This window comes from Leucoraja erinacea, chromosome 15, assembly GCF_028641065.1.
Source record: "Leucoraja erinacea ecotype New England chromosome 15, Leri_hhj_1, whole genome shotgun sequence".
Taxonomy (NCBI): domain Eukaryota; kingdom Metazoa; phylum Chordata; class Chondrichthyes; order Rajiformes; family Rajidae; genus Leucoraja; species Leucoraja erinaceus.
Genome location: NC_073391.1, coordinates 25,087,935 through 25,111,464, shown reverse-complemented (window position 1 = coordinate 25,111,464; position 23,530 = coordinate 25,087,935). Strand labels below are relative to the sequence as shown.

Genomic DNA, 23,530 nt, shown 5'->3' with positions numbered 1-23,530 from the left:
CCTAATGTCACGAAAGGGTGTCTGAAATACTGTTCAAAACTGATTCTTTTGGATTGTACAAGCCTTTTCAAACATTTACAACTTGAAGTCCAAATGGAACAGGGACTGTGATATAATGATATTCTGTAGGTCTTTAAATGTAATTTTTGGCTTCCCACACATCATTTCTGTATATTTAATAAAAATACATGCATTGTAAGCCATATTTTGCTTTGAAGTGGTTGATGCTGCTTTGGTATAAGTGACTGGAGTCTGTCAGTGTTTGCCAAGGCAATCGCTGAGACAAGTATGCTTAAGAACCTTTGAAAATGAATCTGAAGAAGATTGGCATTTACATGAACAGTACCTCCTTTTATCTTGTGGTTCTCTAAATAAAAATGTATATTAAAATACTAAATGATAAGTTTGGTTTGAAAGAAAAAAATAGTGTTGTCAATTGTGATTACTGGGTTTTTTTAAACACAGATGGACCACAGATGAAACAAAGCAGATGAAATCATAACGTTAATAACTGATAAATTTCTCATTTGCTGTCTGTAAACATTAATGGTGAGCAGCAAATTCAGATTAGTTTTTATTATATACACCAGGGTACAATTACGTGTTTTGTTCAATGAAGCTCACAAAACATTAATGATAATGCAACAATAAATGCAGTAGTGAGTGCAGAATGGTGCAGGATTGTAGTGCAAGAAAAATGAAGTTTAGAAACTGATTAACTGAATGAGGTAGCTTTAGGCCAAAGATATGTGGCAGCACATCCAGGAAGTGGAGGTGATTGATTCATTTTTTTAAGTTTGAAAAGGAAATGGCAAGGGTGTCAGGCATCCTTGACAACATTCTAGTCTTCCCGATGCAATTCACCATTAAGGTGGACTGGATATTCACAATTCTGCAGGTTCAGGCAGTCTGTAGGTAGCAGTCTGCAGGTAGAGCAGTTGACATACGAGGCTGAGTTGCATCCCATCAAAAAACACTCTGCCGTGCATCTGCAGAGGTTTGAGAGAATCCTCATGGACATGCCGAATCATCTCAGATGCTGTAGAAAGTAATTACACTGATGTGCTTTCTTGATCACCACATTCACGTGAAGGGACCAGGGTAGGTTGCTGGGTGATATGGATGCCTACGATCTTGAAGCCATCATCCATCCATCTTTTGTGTCCAACTCCTCACTTCCTTAGATTATTAACCAACTCTTTTGTCATGCTGATGATAAGGGCTATGTATTTCTGGCACTATGATATAAGGTTCCCGATCTCTTTCCTGTGTTTCATCTCATCTTTATTGATCTGTCTGATAGCAGTAATATCATCAGTGAATTTAAATATTGAGTTGGTGTCATTGTTGGCCGCATAGTCATGGGTGTACAGGAAATAGAGCAGGGGCCTGTGCATACAATCCTGAAGGGCACACGTCTGAGTGTGGAGGAAATGTTATGACCAATTCTAACTGACTGAGGTCTGCTGGTCAAATAACCTGCTCCTCAACACCTTAAAGACAAAGGAAGTAATAATAGACTTCAGGAAGAACAAAACGGACATGGTACCATTGACTATCAGAGGGGACTGTGTAGAGAGGGTGGCGGATTTCCGCTTCCTGGGAATCCATATTGAGGAGGACCTGACGTGGAGCGTGAACACCACTACGCTGCTGAAAAAGGTCCAGCAGAGACTGCACTTCCTGAGGGTGCTCAGGAAGAATAACATCACTCAGAGACTGCTGCTGTCCTTTTATCGGTGCTCCATTGAGAGCATACTAACATACTGTGTATGCGTGTGGTACACCAGCTGCACAGCGGCTCAGAGGAAAGCGCTCCAGAGGGCCATTGACAACGCCCAGAGGATTGTCGGCTGCTCTCTCCTTACCTTGGAGGACTTACACAGTTCCCGCTGCACCAAAAAAACCCAGAATATCATAAAGGACATTTCCCACCCCGGACACTCCCTGTTTGAACTGTTGCCGTCAGGCAGACGGTACAGATCTACAAGGACAAGGACAAATAGACTAAAAAACAGTTTTTACCCCACTGCTATAAAAGCACTAAATGTAGCCGCCAAGGAACGCAGGGGCGATACAGACTAAGGGACTGTGGTAACTGTGGAATCGACAGAAGGATGGAGGGTTGGGTGTGTATGCGTGCTTTGTTCGTGATATTTATTTAGTTGTTTATCTTTAATATTTTAAATTGTATGTATCGTTAGCTTTTAGAAATGTTTGAATGCTGCACTGACTGGCTGACATTTTAAATTTTGTTGTACATGGTTCATGTTACAATGACAATAAAGAAACTATTCTATTCTATTCTGGTCAGGTTGTCTATGTCAGTTGCATGTGGATGCCTCAAGGTACAGGTCCACAAATTTAGGGATGAGCTTATTTGGAAAAATTGTGTTAAAGGCTGACCTGTAGTGAATAAATAGCGTCCTTCATATTTCTATTGCCAAGATGGTCCAGAGCTGATTGTAGTGAAAGAGAGAGTGTCCTCTGTAGACCTATTTTTCCTGTTCTCAAATTGCAAGAGAGCTAGATTGTTTTATTCTCTGTTATATTTGATTAGAACTGGAGGTATCTGGTATGGTAGCCTATGCTGCCTTTAGCACAGGAAGCAGCATTGACGTAGATATCCCATTCCTGCTCACATCTTAGGAGCAGGGTCAAGGATGTCTGAAATATTGTGAGAGGCATAGATAAGGTAGACAGTTAGAACCTTTTTCACGGGATGGAAATGTCCAACACCAGAGAACATAGCTATAAGGTGGGAGGAGGAAAGTTTAATGGAGATGTGCGGGGCAAGTTTTTTTAAGCAGAGGGTGGTGGGGGACTGGAACACGTTGCCAGGGGTGATGGTGAAGGATGCTGATATGATAGCAGCATATAAGAGTCTTTTAGACAGGCACATGGAGATGCAGGGAATACAGGGTCTGAAGAAGGGACTCGACCTGAAACGCCACCTATTCCTTTTCTCCAGAGATGCTGCCTGACCCCCTGAGTTATTCCAGCTTTTTCTGCCTGTCTTCGGTTTAAACCAGCATCTGCAGTTCCTCCTTACAGAGTGGGATATGGATCATGTGCAGGCAGATGAGATCTATTCAGCAAGGTATTTTGTTCAGCACAAGCTTTATTGGCTGAAGGGCCCATTCCTTTGCGGTACTGTTCTGCGCTCTATATTGTAGTACAGCTTGGAAAAAAATATACGTTTTTTGTCTCTAATTTGTTTATCTTGTATTGAAAATCTTGTTATCAGTGTCTGAATATCTGGAAACTTTCATTTCTAAACCTGCATTTGCATATCTTGTGTTGTTCTTCTCTCTTTATCTGAAGGTGGTGACATTTTTTCCCCAGTGCTCTATTTGGCCATACATCCTTCTGAGCTTCACAATTAACACACAAGCTTCAGTTGTGAGTTGGAATGGTTCAGTCACTGTGGAGTATAGCCAGTTTCAAACTTATTTTCAAATGCAGTCAACTAACTTGATTTATAACAACAGATAATAATTTCTTGAATCAAATATGTTAACGTTTATACGGTACCGCACTGTTGGTTTAGTACCTTAAATAACTTGACATGAAAGTTAATATTCCTATTGAATTGCACACGTAACATAAAGCTTGCATTTCCTCTTTGTGGCTCATTAGCTTCCTTAGATTTGTAACTACAAAAAGTTAATAAGTTGGTTTTAATGATCTGTTGAAAAGCCCTTTGTTTCATATTCAGTTGTATACTGTTACAGTGGAAATATTGACGGATAGCCAAGTAAGTGGAAACCCCGTCATTCATCAATCGGTCAGGATTTATAAATATTTCCATGATGCAAAAAAAATATCCATCCTCACACTTGGTTATGGGGAGGTGAAAGAGACCTGCAATGTAAGGGAGTAGACGTTGTTAAAAAAAAGAGCTTTTAATGGGGAGCTTGATTTTTATATGTCCTTTAATTGAATCCTAGTTTAACCGGATATTGAAGTAAACAGGTCAGTTGCCAGCCTTCAAATATATTTGTGAGGTACTGCAGTTTTAAACCAGTTGCCAAAAGCTGTAAAAATAAATTGCTATGGCACTAATTTGCCTTAGATGCTTATCCACCTGACTTAAGCATGGTGAACATAACACAGCTGAATTGAAAAGTTAATTTGCCCTCTGTTTATGTGGCTGTGCTCTTCTGTCAGTGGTTTCAAGCAGAACTCTGGTTTGATATAGAACATAACCCCTTTGTTTTAAAAAGTAAATGCATGCAGCTCAACTTATCAGATGAAGGGAACTCAGTATCCATTACAATGGACCATGTCAGTTTATTGGCCAACATGGCAGCTATTGTATAACAGGTGCCTCTGCAAAATAATAAAACCCCCTATTTTATGATGATGCCTGTGAATTTTATGTGTAGCTCCCACATGTTTTCATAGAGTCAGAGTCATATAGCACGGCAACAAGCCCTTTGGTTCTTCTCGTCCATGCTGACCAATACGTCCCATATAAGCTTATCTTATTTGGCCCATATCCCTCTAAACCTTTCCTAACCATTTTGCTAACCTGAATTTAAATTGAAAATTAACACTTAAAAATAGTAGTGATTCACAATCCTTAAAACGGGTATATCGTACGTTGATAGATGGCGGCTCGCACGGGCGCAGCGGCTCTTAGCTCTCCGACTAGGTGCTTATTGTTTTGAAAGTACGTTGGGTGTTTTGTATAGTGTTTGGTATCTAGTGTGTTTAGTTTTCAGTGTCTAGTGTGTCCTAGAAATGTGCTACGGGGATACATTTGTTTACAACCACACCGAGTTACTTACCATTGGTTTTAATTGTTGCACCGACGTTAAAAGTGATTTCCAGCGATCTCGCAACATACCGCAGGACATAGCGAGCCCACCGGGTTCTTCCTGGTTTGTTATCAGTACCGGGAGGCGGTGCAGATGGGGAAGGGTGTGGAAGCAGAAGCGAGGATGCCGGGCAGGCTTACTTGCTAGACTAAAGAAACAGCCACATAGACTTCTGTACCAAGCATCTTCCTCACCAACGCCAGATCCATCGTCCACAAAACAGACGAACTGGAATTACAAATTGCTGCAAACATCTATGTTCACGAATGCTGTATGATGATCATAACAGAAAGCTGGCTACACCCGCTGATCCCGGACGCTGCAGTACAACTGACGGACCATACCACCCATCGCCAAGACAGAAACGGTAACTCCGGTAAGAACAGAGGAGGTGGGCTTTGCATCTAAGTACATAATGACTGGTGTACAAACAGTAAGATCATATACACCCATTGCTCTCCTCACCTGGAAGTAATGACAGTCATTTGCAGACCCTTTCATTTGCCTAGAGGGTTCACAGTAGTGATGATGATAGCTGTCTATATTTCACCAGATGCTAACGTTAGCACAGCTCTTGCCCATCTGCATGACACCATAAACAAACAACAACAGGCTCATCCTGAGGGAGTTTACATTGTTGCAGGGGATGTTTAAAGTCAGTGCTTCCTAAATTTGTACAATACGTAGTGTCCCACCAGGGGGAAAAACACACTGGACTCCGTCTACTCAAACTTAAAACATGTATATGGAGCAGTACCCCTCCCACATTTGGGCTTGTTAGACCATCTCTCACTGCTCCTCATCCCAGCATATACTCCTCTCAGGAGGAAACCCAAGCGGACATAAAGATCATAAAAACTTGGCCTGAGGGAGCACTCTCTCAGCAGCAGGATTGCTTTGCACATACTGCCTGGAATATATTTGAACAACAGGACTTACAGGAATACACAGTTACTGTACTGTCCTACATAAAGAACTGCACCGATAATGTGCAGTTATCAGCGTACAGAGATGAGATCCTGAAGCTGTCAGAGTGGTGTTCCGCGAACTACCTGGCACTTAATATCAGCAAAACAAAGGAAATGGTCATCGACTACAGAAGGCACAGAGCGGACCATGCCCCGCTCTTCATCAACGGGGACTGTGTCGAGAGGGTTTCCACCTTCAAATTCCTGGGAACGCACATCGCGGAGGACCTCTCCTGCTCTCCAACACTTCAGCTGTGGTAAAAAAGACCCATCAGCGATTGCACTTCCTGAGAGTGCTAAGGAAGAACAGTTTAGAGGAGAAGCTGCTAGTGACCTTCTACCGCTCCACCATCGTGAGTGTGCTGGCATATTGTATCACGATGTGGCATGCTGGCTGCTCAGCAGCAGAAAGGAGAGCACTGCATCAAAACTGCCCAGAAAATCATCGGCTGCCCTCTGCCTTCCCTGGAAGCCATCTCCAGCTCTCGGTGTCTCCATAGAGCCAGGAAAATAATCAAAGACCCCTTCCATCCTGGACAGTCACTGTTCAACCTCCTGCCCTCTGGTAGGCGGTACAGGTGTGTCAAAAGCTGGACAAACAGACTCAAGAACAGTTTCTTTAACAATTTGAGACGCCTTTTTAAGATAATGTATTCATACAAAACGGAAAAGGAAGACTTGTCAGTTATATCTCTGGATGCAGAGAAAGCATTTGATCAGGTAGAATGGCAGTATTTATACAAAGTACTACAAAAATTTAATATGGGAGAGAATTTTATCAGATGGGTTAAATTACTATATGATAAACCAATACTAACTAATAATATATTATCTTCAAATTTTCAATTATCGAGGGGCAATAGGCAGGGCTGTGTTTTATCACCCCTGCTATTTGCACTTATGATAGAGCCGCTTGCTGAAAGGATAAGAAGGCATCCGGATATTCAGGGATATAATACTAAGGATACTATTAATAAAATATCACTATATGCAGATGATATACTTTTATATATTACAAACTCCCAAACGAGCATCCCGAATCTATTAAATCTAATAGAGGAATTTGGCTCTTTCTCCGGTTATAGAATAAATTGGAATAAAAGTGAAATTATGTCATTAAAACCCCAGAAAGCGAATCACCTATTAAAATTTCCATTTAAAATCGCAACGGAAAAATTTAAGTATTTGGGTATTCAAGTTACTAGAAGATATAAATCATTATTTAATGCTAATTTTATACCATTATTAAATACATTTGATTCACTGATTAAATTTTGGAGAACGCTTCCACTGTCACTAATCGGCAGAATAAACGCTATAAAAATGATAGCGCTACCACAAATAATATATTTATTCCAATCTATACCAATATATATACCATAACACGTTTTTTTTAAATTAGACTCGAATATTTTTAATTTTATTTGGGATTATAAAGCACATAGAATTAAAATAAATCACTTGTGCAAACCCAAAGAGGTAGGGGGGTTTGCACTACCTAATTTTTTATACAGGTGCACAACCTTTTATCCGAAAGCCTTGGGACCAGACACTTCTCGGATTTCGGAATTTTTCGGATTTCCGAATGGAAGATTTTTAGCGTAGATTAGGTAGGTAGCGCGGGCGGCTTGAAAAGTCTGGAGCGGCTGCCTCCTCCCCGGAGACCGGGGAATCATTGTAAATCATTGCTTAAATGTTAGTCAGTTAGTTTGGAGGGATTTTATGTGGTGGGGGGGTGAAGGGGGAAACTTTAATTCTTAGTCCCCTACCTGGTCGGAGAGGCGGGGAACAGGCAATGCCTTACCGGGTCACCGTGCAGTAAGCTCCGGAGGGCTGCGGGCGTCCGGCCGCGGGCAGCGCCGGTTGGAGCTCCGACCGCGGCAACTCTACCCCTGGCTGCGCGGCGCTCCAAATCCAGCGAGCCGCCCACGGCCGGACGCCCGCAGCCCCAGCTCCGCGATGTTTGGAGTCGGCGGCGTCGCAGCGCTGGGATACCAGTGGGGAGCGGGCAATGCCTTACCGGGTTGCCGTGCGGTAAGCTCCGGAGCGCTGTGGCCGCCGACACACAACATCGCAGAGCTGGGGCTGCGGGCGTCCAGCCGCGGGCCACGCTGGATTTGGAGCGCCGCGCAGCCAGGGGTAGAGTTGCTGGGTCGGAGCTCCAACCGGCGCCGCCCGGGACCGGACACCCGCAGCCCCAGCTCCGCTTACTGCACGGCGACCCGCTAAGGCATTGCCCGCACCCCGCCTCTCCGACCAGGTAGGGGACTAAGAATTAAAGTTTCCCCCTTCACATAAAAGCCCTCCAAACTAACTGACTAACATTTAAGCAATGATTTACAGATGTTTAAGTGTCTCCCCGGTCTCCGGGGAGGAGGCAGCCGCTACAGTAGTACAGACCTGGGTTGACCGTGAGTCGTTTCGGGTCAAGTTTGGTGCCAAACGCGAGCTTTGGTGTGCAGACGACATCCTGGAAAAAATGTCCGGTTTTTGGAGCTTTTCGGTTTCCGGAACTCCGGATAAAAGGTTGTGCACCTGTACTATTATTGGGCAGTACATATTAAAAATATAATTTATTGGTTGGACAGTTCTGCTCAACAGTTGGAATGGATAAGAATGGAGAAAGAGGATTGCGCCCCCTACGATCTAGTAGCGATCATTTTTTCCTCAATAAAGCTGAATAATATGTTATATAAGAAGAATCCAATTATACAAAATACAATACGAATCTGGAAACAAATAAAATTAACTTTAAAATTAAGAAATTTATCAGTGTTAACACCAATAGTGAATAACCCAGTATTTAAACCATCTGGTATGGATAAAACATAAACAATGGGAAAAAGTGGGAATTAAAAAGGTAGGTGATTTGTATGAATTGGGAAATTTATTATCATTTCAACAACTAAAATCAAAATTTAAATTGAATAACAATCAATAATTTAAATACCTACAGGTATGTGACTTTATGAAGAAATATATACCAAGTTTCCAAAGTATAATTTTAGACCCATTGGAAGAAGTAATTCAACAAAATTAATATCATACTTGTATAACCGTATTTTAAATATAGAATTACCATCAACAGAGGCAATTAGAGAAGACTAGGAAAAAGAATTAATGATAAAAATCTCAAAAGAAACATGGGAAAAATATTTGATACATATACATAAATGTTCGATCAACGCTAGACATAACTTAATTCAATTTAAAATATTACATAGATTATATTATTCCAAAACTAGGTTGAATAAATTTTATCCAAATATTTCTCCCATTTGTGATAAATGTCTTTCTCAAAATGCCAATATTACGCACTCATTTGTCTCTTGTACAAAACTTTATAAATTTTGGTGTGATATATTTGATATATTCTCAAAGCTATTTAAGACAAAAATGGAACCTAACACTGAAATGATTATATTTGGAGTAAGTGGAGATGGGAACAAATTAAATACACACCAAAACTCATTTTTCAATTATGGGTTAATAACAGCAAAAAAACATATTTAAATTTTGGAAAAATGCTAATATACCAACATTTAAAATGTGGATCAGTAATATGCTGGACACCGCACATTTGGAAGAAATGTGACTCCTCCTAATAGACAAACAAGACCTATTCTTAAGGAGTTGGTCCCCATTTATTGATTTCTTGCATTCATGTGGTGACATAGTATCATGAAAACCAACAGTTTCAGGTATGGGTGAAAGATGATTTAGAATATTTTAAAAAAAATCATCTCACTGTGGCAATGGAATAATCTCCCTCCTGCTTTCCTTCTTCACTTATTCCTTCTCTTTCACTTTTTCTTTATTGTTTTTTCACCCACGCTCACTAATCTATTCTTCACTTTTCACAACCTCTTTTTCTTCTCTCCTTTCTCACTTCTCTCTTTAAAAAAAAAAGGGGGGGAAGTTGTACAGAGAATGTAATATGTTAACATCGTTTTTGTACCAATGCATTGTACTCACTTCTAATAAATAAAATATATATTTTTTAATTTAAAAAAAGAACAGTTTCTTTCCGTGGGCCATTAGAACTCTAAGTTCCTCAACTTTCCACACGACATGAGAATGCTGTAATCAATTCCACTATAATACAGTTAATATTTCCTCTTTTTTTTAATCCTTTAAAGTATTTACTAAATTTAAAGTGTAATATTCTCCCAGTGCAAAATAATGCATTGGATGTGACTTTGTCTTGTTTGGAAATGTTTTGGTTGCACTGATCAGGAGTAGCTCTCCTAATTTTGTTGTATTTCTAAGTACAATGACAAAAAATGCTTATTATTATTAATTTTTAATAATTTACAATTAAACTTGAACATTTCGGATCACCCAAGTATGACTCCAGGTGTGGCTCCATCAATGCATTAATATTTCTCTTTTACTTTAACTTTTACGGCAGAGATAGATAGATTCTTGATTAGTACGGTTGTCAGGAGTTATGGGGGGAAGGCAGGAAAATGGGGTTGAGCGAAAATAAATCAGCCATGATTGAAGCCGAATGGCCTAATTCTGCTATCATATGAACATGAAATAAAAAATTAGTAGTAATAACATTAAAAATCATTTTATGAAAATAGTTTACCATAACCCTAACCCTAACCCTACTAAGTCATCACCATGACTTCACTGACCAGTTGTAGGAAAGAACTGCAGATGCTAGTTTAAAGAAAAAACAAATGCCGGAGTAAATCAGCGGGACAGACAGCATCTCTGGATAGAAGGAATGGTGACGTTTCGGGTCAAGACCCTTCTTCAGATTGAAGAAGGGTTTCCACCCGAAAAGACACCCATGATGCTGCCTGTCCTGCGGAGTTACTACAACATTTAGTGTTTACATATCACCAGGATTGGTCAGCAGTCTATGTGTTCATATTTAGAACCATCTACAGCATTTTCAAAGCAAAGTAAATTAAAATTATTCTACATGGGTGATATTTGTTACTCTGTAACTCTGTTGATTACTCTGTTAAAAACGACATTTTCAAAGTAGACCATCATGGATATTTCGTCTAATGGTAATCGTCTAATTCAAGTGCCAGCTGTGAATCAGCTTATTCAGTTTCAATCAGCCTGGGTTCTCAATCAGAGGGACGCATTGTTATGTGTATGTGTTGCATCATATGCTTTGGTGCGTCTTAATAAAAATACTCGTTTAAAAATTTGAAACTACTCGCTAAACATAGAATATACTAGACTAAGTGGGACCCGTTGGGTCCCATGTTCACACAGGAGGGCTGGTCCACCAATACAATATTCCACCTCTCCACCAATTCTAATATTGGTGGCCAGTGGGGGAGAGGGGGGCTTTCTGGAGTGCTAGTATGGGTGATGTGAGCCAAAGGGACTAGTTTCCAGAGGGCTAGTATGGACATTGTGGGCCGAATGGATTCTTGGGCTGGCAGCTCAGTCACTCAGGCCTGGTGGGCTGGCAGGTGAGTGATTCAGGCCTGGTGGGCTGGCAGATCAGGCCTGGTGGGCTGGCAGCTCAGTCACTCTGGCCTTATGGGCTGGCAGCTCAGTCACTCAGGCCTGGTGGGCTGGCAGCTCAGTCACTCAGGAATGGTGGGCTGGCAGCTCAGTTACTCAGGCCTTATGGGCTGGAAGCTCAGTCACTCAGGCCTGGTGGGCTGGAAGCTCATAAACTGCCAGAAATTCATCCCAAAACAGGTGAGAGACTCTGTGAGAGAGATGGGGAGAGGGTGGAGAATCAATTTTAGACATTTTTCTTCTATTTCTGCAGAGCACAGCAATGAAAGAGAAAAGTCTATCCTGGCCTGGATCTCACAGGAAGCCAATGAAGGGTGGGAGAAAAATACTGGGGTGAGGTTTAATACTTGCAGGAGGAATATTTACTGTTGGGCCGAAGGAACTCCTCCTGGGCTAGTACAGGCCTGAAGCGACTTAAAAAAAGTCTGAGTCAAATCTCAGTGAAGGGCATTTTGGGCAAAAGGGGTTGGTTTCTCGGCTAATAGGGGCCTTGTGGACCAAAATTAGTAGTTTCAGGCAGGCCAAACAACTTGTTTCATTTCATTTCCATTGCCATTTCAGTTTCAAGCATAGGGCAGGCCAAACAACTCATCGCATTTTCATTTCATTTCATTTCCATTGCCATTTCAGTTTCAAGCACATGGCAGGCCAAACAACTCATCTCATTTTCATTTCATTTCCATTGCCATTTCAGTTTCAAGCACAGGACAGGTCAAACAACTCATCTCATTTTCATTTCATTTCCATTACCATTTCAGTTTCAAGTACAGGGCAGGTCAAACAACTCATCTCATTTTCATTAAGGGCTAACACATCATTTATTGCAAGTACATTGCAGACTCACAGTTCAGTGGACTCACAGTTCAGTTGAGCAGAATCACTGTTGTGGCCTTCCCATCGCAATCTTCCAGAGTAACTGACTCACATCAAGGCATCCGGGGTTTTATAGTCCTGCCCCCCCCCCCCCCCCCCCCCGGAAGGGGTGTTACCTTCAACGTGGTGATTGACAGGCAAGAGGACCAATCAGCCGATCTCAAGATTTAACATTCATAACTTTTTTATTTTTCATCGATCGAAAAAATCCTCAGCGGAGGAGGACTGTGAGTAAGATGGCCAAAAATCATAGCGATATAGGTTAGTTTTTTCTAAAATCAATATACAGTGCAGGCAGGAAATGTTCAAGATGAGACTTTTAGTTATATAGATGACCTTGCTTTTCCGATTTTAAATGAATGTTCATTATTGAGTTCCAATGTAAATATTTTGTAATCTTTACTTGGTTAAAATCAAATAAATGCAACTTAACAATATAAATCTTTAAATTTAAACCAGAAAAATAATCAGTTGTGCAAAGGAATGATTAACCCAATGTAGTTCAGCATTGTCAACTGCATTTTAAGGCTACCTCCACTGAGCTAATTTTTATGCGCAGTGTTGATTTCCCTGTAATTGTTAGTAAGAGTTCTTGTTCATGCACAGGATAGCAAGTGTGAGGCATATGGTTTCTTTTCAGCCTCAATAGAAACACATCTAAATGTTCCAATAAATTATGTTGAAATAGAAGCTAAAATTAAAATAGCAATTGAAGTCCATCTGAATGAGAACCCAGGCTGATAATTTGATTTGTAAATGAGCTGGCATTCTGGGTACTAATTAAGCTATTGGTTCTTTGAAGGGGAACATTGAATGGATTCATTTGCTCAGGCAGTGTTAAGAGTGTAAAAGCACATTGATAAATGTATCACATCATGAATGGCTGAAGCATGAAGAGTAACTTTGTCCTTAGAGTAGTTTTGATTTGTTTGAAAGTATTGACAGTGTGAAAGAAGTGAACAGAATATGATTTCAATGGACAGTAGCTGTCAGAAGCAAATAGATTGTAAGATCTTGCCTTTACATTAAATGACATTCGAAACGGCTATTATTTTTAATATTCTCTGTGACTAAGAGAACCATTGCCCACAGAAATGTCATTGTATAGGTAGTGAATTCAAACTTTTTCGTTTTGAGCCTTGTATGTATTGTGTATACCATGAAGTTTATTAATTTGACAGATGATTGATATGGGTCATCTTTTACGGTAGACTTGTTGGTCCTCTGAAATAATCTGTTTTGCATATTGGCAGTACGATATATAATTTTTCTAGAGCAATGCAATATCCAATGGTGAAGATTTTAATACAAAATGAAGATGCAGGAAATTGCTATTCTTGTCCTCTTTGGAATTGTTCTTCAACACCAGCTGCGGAAGAGACACAGCAGCCAATAAATGGAAGGAAGGTTTAGTGGAACAGCCTATTGGGGGTGGCCTTGTTGGGAGAGAGGCTGTGTTGAAATGAAATGCTGTGTTGAGGGTAAGTGTAGAACTGAGACTTTGGCTCAAGATGCTTTGGCGACAGGGCTGATGAAAGGGTAACAGCAGGTTAAGGTGTAGTCTGTTTTCCTGTGTAATTTTTATAAGGTATTTGGTCCTCCGGCAAGATGTTGGAAGTCAGGGGGATTTCATGTACCACTGCGGAATACATCTGAAGCAAGCATGTTCATCTGCTGGATGACCTCGGAATTATTCAGGAGTGTCACAGTGTCATAGATAGGAGTTACAGTGAGGTGGTCACACCTAGCATGAAGTAGATAGGTGGCCACCAAAAAAGGGACTAGACAAAGGGTGTAGGAATTGCCTGGGATCTTTCCACCACCACAACTGGTATGCTCCTTTGGATCAACATTCAGTCTGAAAAAGGGTCTCGACCCAAAACGTCACCCATTCCTCTCCTGAGATGTTGCCTGGCCTGCTGAGTTACTCCAGCATTTTTTGTCTACCTTCGATCTAAACCAGCATCTGCAGTTCTTTCCTACGCATGCTCCTTTGGATACTGTTCTGAGGTGGACCTGTCTGGGGAGAGCAGCAGCAGTGCACAAGACTGTGGTGTTGGGCCTGGCTCTGAGGCACAGCCAGGAAGGGAAAAGTCAGACAGAGCCATTGTGATAGGAAACTTGTTAGTTGGGGGAACAGATAGCAGATTCTGTGGCAGCAATATTCTCAACCTAAAGATGTAAATGAGCTGTACGTGGCAGAATTTTTACACAGAGGGTGCTGAGTGCCTGGACAGAGTTGTCAAGGATGGTAGTGCAGATGGATACAATACTGGCATTTAATAGGCTTTTAGATAACACATGTCCAGGTTCAGGAACAGCTTCTTTCCAACAACCCGTGCTGCCTGTGCCACTGTTACTCCAGCTTTTTGTGCCTATCTTGACTTGGATATGCAATCAATGGAGGGACATAAATCACGTTCGGGCAGATGAAATTAGTTTAAAGCCTCTGTCCCACTTTCACGACCTAATTGGCGACCTCTGCCGAGATTGCCCTTGACTCATACTCGCAGCATGGTCGCCACGAGGTCGTAGAAGGTCTTCGTAACTCTTCCTCATGCTCGTGAGTGGTCTCTGCGTACTCGTGGCCTCAAGTAGGTTGCGCCGTTTTTTCCAACCTGATAAAAAATGTCCACGGAAAAAGTTGATACTTTTTACTCGTAGGTAGGTTGTAGCTAGGTCGTAGTAGATCGTGATGGTAATCGTAGGTCGGTAACTGGCCCGAGAAAAAAATGCGAACATGACATAATTTTATCATGTGATCACTTTCCACTCGTAGCCAGCCGTAGTTGGTCTTAGGTGTGGAAGACGAGGTCGAGGGGGATCATAGGAGGTCATAGACTTAGTCGTAGGAGGTCGTACAGATGGCCGTAGGAGGTCTTAGATAGAGTCTTGGGAGGCCTTTTACTTCTGCAAGTCAACACGAACCTGACAATTTTTTCAACTCGTCTAGGGTCTTCTCAACTCGTGGATTAGGTCGTCCAAGTGGGACAGGCCCTTCACTTGGCATCATGTTTAGCGCAGACATTGTTGGTCATGTTTAGCACAGATACTTGGTTGAAAAGCATTTTCCTGTGCTGAACTGTTCTATGTTTTATGACGTACTTCCCATTTTCACTCTTATTGGGCTTGTTGCAAAAATTAAACCCTCTTGTTTTGAATTCCCAGATAAAAGACATTTCTCCATATCTATGCTATTGAAGCCATTGCCAACATTAATATCTGGATTGTATCACTCCTTAACTATCTAAACCCAAATGAATATTTACCCTTATAATTTAACATTTAATCCTGCAATTATTGTGGGTGATTTGCTGTTTTCTTTCTGTGAAGATTAGAATTCAGAGATGAAGGCAGTCCTCCAGATGGAATTGATCAAGGCTTTGATCAATCACCATCAGAGACTTCCTATTGTGTCATTCCTTGATCCCACCTTTTCCTCTCCATCTTTAAAACTTCAAACGTTTTCCATTTCCAGTGTAAACATTAACACTTTCTTTCTCCACAAATGTCTGAGTATCCAAGTATTTTACTTTAGTTTTCGAGGATCTGCGGTGCTTAGTTTTTTTTAAATTAAAGCTCCTCTTCCACATATTTGAATTCCTTTGAAATAGAGGCCAACGTGCCATGAAACTTTCTCATCGCATTTTGTGCTGCTGCAAGTTTTTAGTTTTTTGTACAATGGCACAGAAATCCTGCACCCCTGGTCCTGATCAATTTATTAAATGCGCTAATCTGGTGTTTCTCACTTTCATCTGCTTTAGCTTCATTTAAAATGTAGTTTTAATAACATCTTGCTTTCATCTCAACTTCCTGAGCTTCCTACTTTAATGTCACCTGAAAACTTGGATATATAAATTTATTTCTGTTCCACTCATTATTATATGTATATCAAAATTGCGAGGCTCTGTATAAATCCCAGGCTAAATGTCATAAGGCCAAGAGAATGAGCCTTTTATATCAACCTATTGTCTCTATGATAGCTAATCTACATTACAGCTTTCAGTCTGAAGAAGGGTCTCACCCCGAAACATCACCCATTCCTTCCATCCAGAGATGCTGCCTGTCCCACTGAGTTACACCAGCATTTTGTATCTATAATAATAATAATAATACATTTTATTTATGGGCGCCTTTCAAGAGTCTCAAGGACACCTTACAAAAATTTAGCAAGTAGAGGAAAAACATGTAAGCGGAATGAAATAAATAGTAGAGACATGACTAGTACACAAATTAAAGACAGAATTCAATTCAAAACACAATATGAGGCAATTCAAGCACAGATGAAAAGGGAAGGGGACGTGGGGCTAAGGATAGGCAGAGGTGAAGAGATGGGTCTTGAGGCGGGACTGGAAGATGGTGAGGGACACGGAATTGCGGATCAGTTGGGGGAGGGAGTTCCAGAGCCTGGGAGCTGCCCTGGAGAAGGCTCTGTCCCCAAAACTGCGGAGGTTGGATTTGTGGATGGAGAGGAGACCGGCTGATGTGGATCTGAGTGACTGTGAGGGTTGGTAGGGGGAGAGGAGGTCAGTGAGATATGGGGGGGCCAGATGGTGGAGGGCTTTGTAGGTGAGGACCACTCATAGTGTAGGTGAGGTCTATCTACATAACAAGGCATGGTTACAATGCTCTTTAAATGCAATCCTGTTTAAAATGTTTGATGGATTTCCAAACAGAAGATAAAGATCACTGAAGCAAATACCATCTTAAATATGCAACGATAATCTTGAAAAAAAAGTTGAAATGTCCAACTGAACGCTAGTTGAAATTCCTGTCGTCATGACCAATAAACTGTATTTCCAGCAACATCCTTGATATCCATTTCTATATAATTTTAATTTAATTTTGTGCGTCACAAATTACAATACAGTATATATGAAACACGTGTGTGGAATGGTTTCTCATCTCCTATTTCTTCCTTAACAGTTATGCTTCACAAGTATATGCTCAAGACTATGGATAAAATTCATTGGTTTGTTCTCCTGTTGTATGTTGATGTCTAACAACTGATTAGTCAGACTGTGGATATTGCTTTGACCAGATATGTCATATTTAACACAGATGTTATAGGATAAATTCATCAATTAGCTTAAAATCTCCCTGGGCGAGATTACTCTTTAGAGAACCTTATGAACAAGACTACAACTGTACAACAAATGGTACAGCATTCCCTCCGTTATAGGGTGTCGGGTTTAACTGTTTTATATCGTGCCGTGTGCTCTTTCAGTTAGGTTTAAAATATCTCATGGAACTATTTTCAACAAGGCCTTTATTTAATGTATTTATCCATAAAGTAGATTATGTGGTCATTGTCACCACTGCATTCAAAGCGTATTGTGTGCTAGTTGGTTGTCACATTTCCTCCTGCACAGAAATTATGCACTGTATTATCAGATATTCTAAAAGGACATTAAAAATACTGCATGAGTTATGGTTTTTCCACAAATAGTATCATTTATGTGACTCCTGCAGCACTTCTCGTGCAGAACAGACATTGAGAATAATGTAGCAACAATTCACGTCTTTAATGTTTAAGTAGTAATTTATATATTCTCAGAGCTGATTGCAATTACAGTGTATTGATCAATTGGAGACACAGCCTTTCTTATTTTCGCTTTTAAGGAAATGCCAATAATTCCTTGCTGACTTATCTCATATTGTATTTAGAGCCAGTTAAAAAGCATGGAAATAGGCCCATTGTGCTGTTTAATCTTCTAGATAAGTGTATCATGTGAAATCTTGTCAAAGACTTTGCTAAAATCCATATGGACATGTCCACTGCCCTGCCCTTATTAGTTCTGTTCATTACCTCTTCAAATAAAAAGCTTTTCACTGTACCTCGGTACACGTAACAATAAACTAAACTAAACTAAACCAGATACTTGAACAGTTTTGTGATTTCCCACATACAAATCCATGCTGACTATCATTAATCAGGATTTGTCTATCCATTTGCTGGTAGATTCTATTCCTCAGAATCCACTTGCCCATCACTGACATTATGTCTATCGGTCTGTAATTCCCTGGCTTGTTCGTGCTAACCTCTTTAAATAGCTGCACATCAGCCACTCTGCCAGAACTTCACCTGTGACTAATGCTGATGCAACAGTCTCTGCAAGGACCAAGGCTAACCCGCGTGGGGGGGGGGGGGGGGGGGGGGGGGGGGGGGGGGGGGGGAACGAGAACAAAGGAGGACCTGGCGTTGGGTACTTTGTAACTTTGCCAGCACCCTTTATGTGGCAACTTTTTGCAGAATATCACTGTGACTTGTCACATGTGACAATAAAGCATCATTCATTCATTCAAGGCCTCTACATTTCTACCCTTGTTTATACTATATGGTTTGTGGATGCACTTGGTCCGACCCTGGTGATTTATTCACCATAATGTGGTTTATCCACCTTTATGTGGTTTAAGATTGCATTAGCCAATACTTTCTTCTTGCTAATTCTTATGATCTTCGACATCACAACTCAGTTGCATTAATTTCTTAACTTCCATAGCATTATCCACAGTAAAAACTGATGAGAAATACACAAAGATGGCCAGGTTGATCTTTAAGGGGACCTAGCCACCCTGTTACTTCTAATATAGATATAGAATCTATTGGGATTTCCTTTACCTTGACTGCCAGATCCATTTCATGCCCTCTTTTTGCCCTCCTGATCTTCTTCAGTGTACTATGATTTTCTTTTCCTGATGAGAGCCTCAAAATCTCTTGTCAACCAGGGTTCCTTGAACTTGTCCTTCGCCCTGACGGGAACATGTCCTTGAACTCTTGCTATGGCATTGTTAAAAGCTTCCCATCTGCCAGATGTCCCTTCAAGTGCAAACGGTCTCACCCATTTGACCTCTGCCAGTTTCTGCCTAATGCCCCTAACGTTGACCTTGTCTGAATTTAGGACCATAATTTGTCAACTATTTGGCTATTCCTGTGGATCCTTTTTTTAGTATGCATAATATGTATGCTAACCTGTATTAACAGGACTGAGCTTTGATCTTGTGCAGTCTGTTTACCTATAGTTTGCTGAGGAATTTCATACTGATTCATTTAACAAACATTCATTATGGTACGCATTCATTATTGGAGACTGGCTATGATCAGATACACTTTGTTCTCTAAGATCAGAGCTTTGCGTTGTTGTGTATCCGACATGCAGTAAAAAAAGGTGTTTACAGGCAAATTATTTCAATTTTAAAAAGCAGTGTAAAGAAAAAACACATTGATGGTAGTTTTCATTGTTTTTGCAAAAGCATTAGATATAATGTTCATATATTTTCAGATTACTACAAAGAATGGGAATCCTGAACAGTTTTACAGCACCGATGATAAAGTTTTTATATAACTCTCAATTGACATAAGTACAACTAATCTTGTCCATATGAAATTAAATACATAAAATGCAGAACTACTTTCACTCTGTCCACTCGTCGTCTTCCCCCTGCCGATCCTCCTTCCTCCTTCGCTCTGTGTACTGATAATGTTTGCAGATGAATAAATTATATTTTGAAGTAGAAAATTCCATTCTTTAAAAAAATAAGATATTTACTTTGAGTTTGGAAATGAATGATAAATAATGATACGTGATGAGGAAGTTTTTGGCAAATGAAGTGAGGGATTTAAACTTCTGTGTGTAAATATTCAGCAACCTTTGCCTACACTTGCGCAGTCAGGACTCATTGCAAAAATAAGATGAAGAAAAAAGCTGCTTGGCAGGAGAGGAGAAAGTTGATGAATTGAGGAAAAAATTGCCGCTGAGAATTCATGGTTTAAAAATGAATAAAATTGTAAATGCAGCGGTAATAGCATAATCTTAATTTATGCAGCATACAATACGTGTGTATCTGTGGCGTAGTGGTTGTTTCAACTATGCGCATAGTTGAAACAAAAATGGCAAAAACTACATTTTTTAAATATTTTTTCCTGATATCTGTTTAATTTATCAACAGGAACCAAGGTGACATCATCTGTACATGTTTTGAAGCTTATAAAGCAAGCTGGTGACAAAGTATTGGTTTATTACGAAAGACCTGTTGGTGGACATCGGAATCAACAATGTGGCTCACTCCAGGAGAACTGTGGCCAGCTTGAGGACACTGGGTTTAGTGCACAGTTTGGACAACATGCATTTGATGATGATGGTATTTTAGATAATGTTGACGGTAAAGACTTAGATTCTGAATTCGAAGAATTAGTATGTCCTGAAATCAAACCACCGACCATAATCGTAAAGGAGGATTTTGCACCATCTAATCTAAGTCCAAAGCGTTCAGTAGCTACACTTGCCACCAAGCCACTAGGAACCATATCCCCCATTCTGAATCGTAAATTAAATTTGGGGAATTACCAGATTCCCCTGAAATCACAGCAAAAAGACGCAGCTAAGTTTGCCCAGCCAAAGTGTTTAGACGTCCCTGATGGAGCACAGCAGCCAAGTAAGCCAGCATTAGGATCCACAAATAAACCTCCGGTGCCCCCAAGGCCTCAGATAAAGATAATTTCAGCTGCTTCTGAAGCCCAGAACCTGTCTGAATCTGCAGACACAGCTACAGAAAAACTTGACAAATCGGCAACATCCATCAATAGTGCAGAGAAAAGTATTGAAAAAAGTGTCAGTAAAAATCTAGATCAGATGGAAGATGCATCTCAGTCCAGGCCAACAGCTAGTAAACAAGATTCCAAGGAGAAATTACCAGAACCTACCTGCAGAGTGCGCGATGGGGCAGAAGGGAATAAAATCTGGGAGTCACCAGAGATATCCTATCGCAAGAGATTTGTGAAGTGGAACAAGGCAACGTGCGTGTTTGACGTTGAAGGACGCCACAGATACATCAACGTTGCCGTGTGGTGTAAAGAACCTTTTAAATCAGGTGAACTCATGTGTTTAGGCCATGCAAGTATAAAACTTGAAGAGATAGCCATGGAATGTCTTTGCACTGCATCAATGGAGTTTCAGACAACCTTTCGGCTTAATGCTCCTGAACCAAAAGCTGTTGTCAGTAGAACTGCATTACGAAATCTAAGCACTCATAAGGGATTCAATGAGAAACTGTGCTATGGTGACGTTACACTAAATTTTACCTATTTAAAAGAGGGTGATACAGAAAACTCTAGCATTCAAATAGAAAGGGAAAAGGAAGATCATTTACAGGAGGATATTCCTGTCATCATTAAGGAGGAAACTGATCCCTCGTGTATGGACAATAAGCACAATTTCCAAGATACTCAGTTTCAGAATCCAACCTGGTGTGATTACTGTAAAAAGAAAGTCTGGACCAAAGCTGCTTCTCAGTGCATGAACTGTGCATATGTGTGTCATAAAAAGTGTCAGGATAAGTGTCTGGCAGAAGCACTTCTTCCAGGTCTCACAGAGAGAAGAGCTGATTTGGAAGCCAAGCCGTCCTTTAACAGGTCAACAGGGTTAACACGGCATATCATCAACACCAGCTCACGCTTGCTGAACCTGAGACCAGGACAAAGAGCTCGTCTTGCGGATCCTAGTGTAGATTTGGTGGAGCCTTCACCCAAACAAACTCCAAATACATCAGACAATGAAAGCAGTGACACAGAGACGTACAGTGCCAGTAGTCCATCCAAACGGGTGGCTTCTTCCATGGGTAACAAGTTATCAGTGAAGAAAGACGGTGGTCTCGACGATAGTGTATTGATTGCTGTAAAGGAGATTGGTCGAGACCTGTATCGTGGATTACCAGCCGATGAACGATTTCAAAAACTGTACTTGATGTCAGAAAAGCTACAGAATGAAATAGAGTTGGAACTGGAACAGAATTATGCTCTGCAGAAAGAAGAAAAGGATTGCACAGATCCTAAAAAGAAATGTCATTTGTCTGCTGCTATTTCAAAGTCAATTGAACGGCTACAAGCCCTTACACTGCTCACAATCCACTACAAAGCAGGAATTGATGATTTAGAATTTAGCGACTTTGCATCTTCTGAACAACAGGCAAAAAAAGCCTCAAAGCTTACAGATGATATTTTATCCCTAACAACAGACGATATTGATGTTGGCAGTCAGGCAGATGTGCAACCACTTACTGAAGAATCAAATGAGCAAACTATCGATGAAACTGAATCAATTTCTTGACTTAATTCATTTTCCCCATAATTGCAGTAGAGATATTTACTATTTACTATTTTGTTGACTTTTCTTTTGCTTCTGTGCGATTACGCAACTGTTATTCTCTCTTGCAAATCTGGCTGTTAATGTGACTATTGTGTCAATAAACAATGGCCAGATCAATTTAAGATTTTCCCTTCCCACCAAAGTTTTTGTTTCCACATCTATGTAAATTTGTGGTGTTATGATATGCGGCTGAGTCCACAGTACGCCGGGACAGTTGATGTAAAGTCTCTTCTGGGACCAGGTTTCAGAATTCAAATCATGTTAAAACCTCTAATCCTTTATATTATTTGTTTGTTATGTAGACGTTTCTTTGCCAAACCTGTATCAATATAGTAAACTGTGTGGTGAGCTTTTTGTATTTATTGAAAGTAAAACTGGGTTTTCTTTGGTATGTTTTATTTCTTTATAAATTTAATTGATGACTGCACTGGAACTCTGAAATGCTTGTGCAAGGAGTGCAAGAAATGCACTGACATCCTCATCTTTAATGAAGCTGTAATGTATACTACCAAGACATGGCTATTTAATTAATATTTATGTACGTGTTACATAGTGAAGCATCCAGCTTGTTTTCTCTGCAGAATGGTGGGGATGTGGGAGGGAGGGTGTGGGGTAAATTTTGATAGAATGTGACATGATTCAACTTGCCAAGTAGTAACCTTTACACAAGTAGAATAATTGATAGTGAAAGCCGAGAAAAAATATTGCTAATTATTTGAGGGGTGTCAATTTGATTTTGTTTAATAAGCGGACTTCTGTGTTCTGCTAGTAAACTCCTCCCCATCCCAACTCCCACTTGATCCACCCTGACCCCATCCCAACCACCACCTCAGCTGAATGGAGAGTTGGGTGTCTAGAACTTTAACACTGCCCCAATAAATACAATAATGCAAAATTGTTGGGGTTTCTTTTGTAACCTTATTTAATTGCATCTATATTTGTAATTTTCATATGTTTGACCAGAAGGTCATGTACTGTATTGACAATTCTGAAGCATTGCACTCAACAAAAGATACGCATTCATATTTCCAATGTGTAGGTAAATATATTTACACCGGAGTTTGGAAGAAAGGAGTTTTTCCAAATACAGCAAGGCTGAAAAGAAGTGTTTTTTATTTCACACCATTTATATGTTTTACAAATCAGCCTAAATACTGAAGAATTGCGTGTACATAACATTGCCCATATTACACTGGTGCAATATCTGTACATTGATTGGATG

At 40.4% G+C, this 23,530-nt stretch overlaps 1 protein-coding gene across 1 annotated transcript in view; it reads left to right on the top strand.

Annotated features, from left to right (window-relative positions):
- The window catches only part of pdzd8 (PDZ domain containing 8), a 157,479-nt gene extending 134,780 nt beyond the window's left edge, over positions 1-22,699 (top strand). The window contains exon 5 of the mRNA XM_055646928.1: positions 20,114-22,699. Within this exon, the coding sequence (XP_055502903.1) occupies positions 20,114-22,269 (2,156 nt within the window). The 3' untranslated portion in view covers positions 22,270-22,699. The remainder of the gene's footprint in view (positions 1-20,113) is intronic.
- The last annotated feature ends 831 nt before the right edge of the window (positions 22,700-23,530 follow it).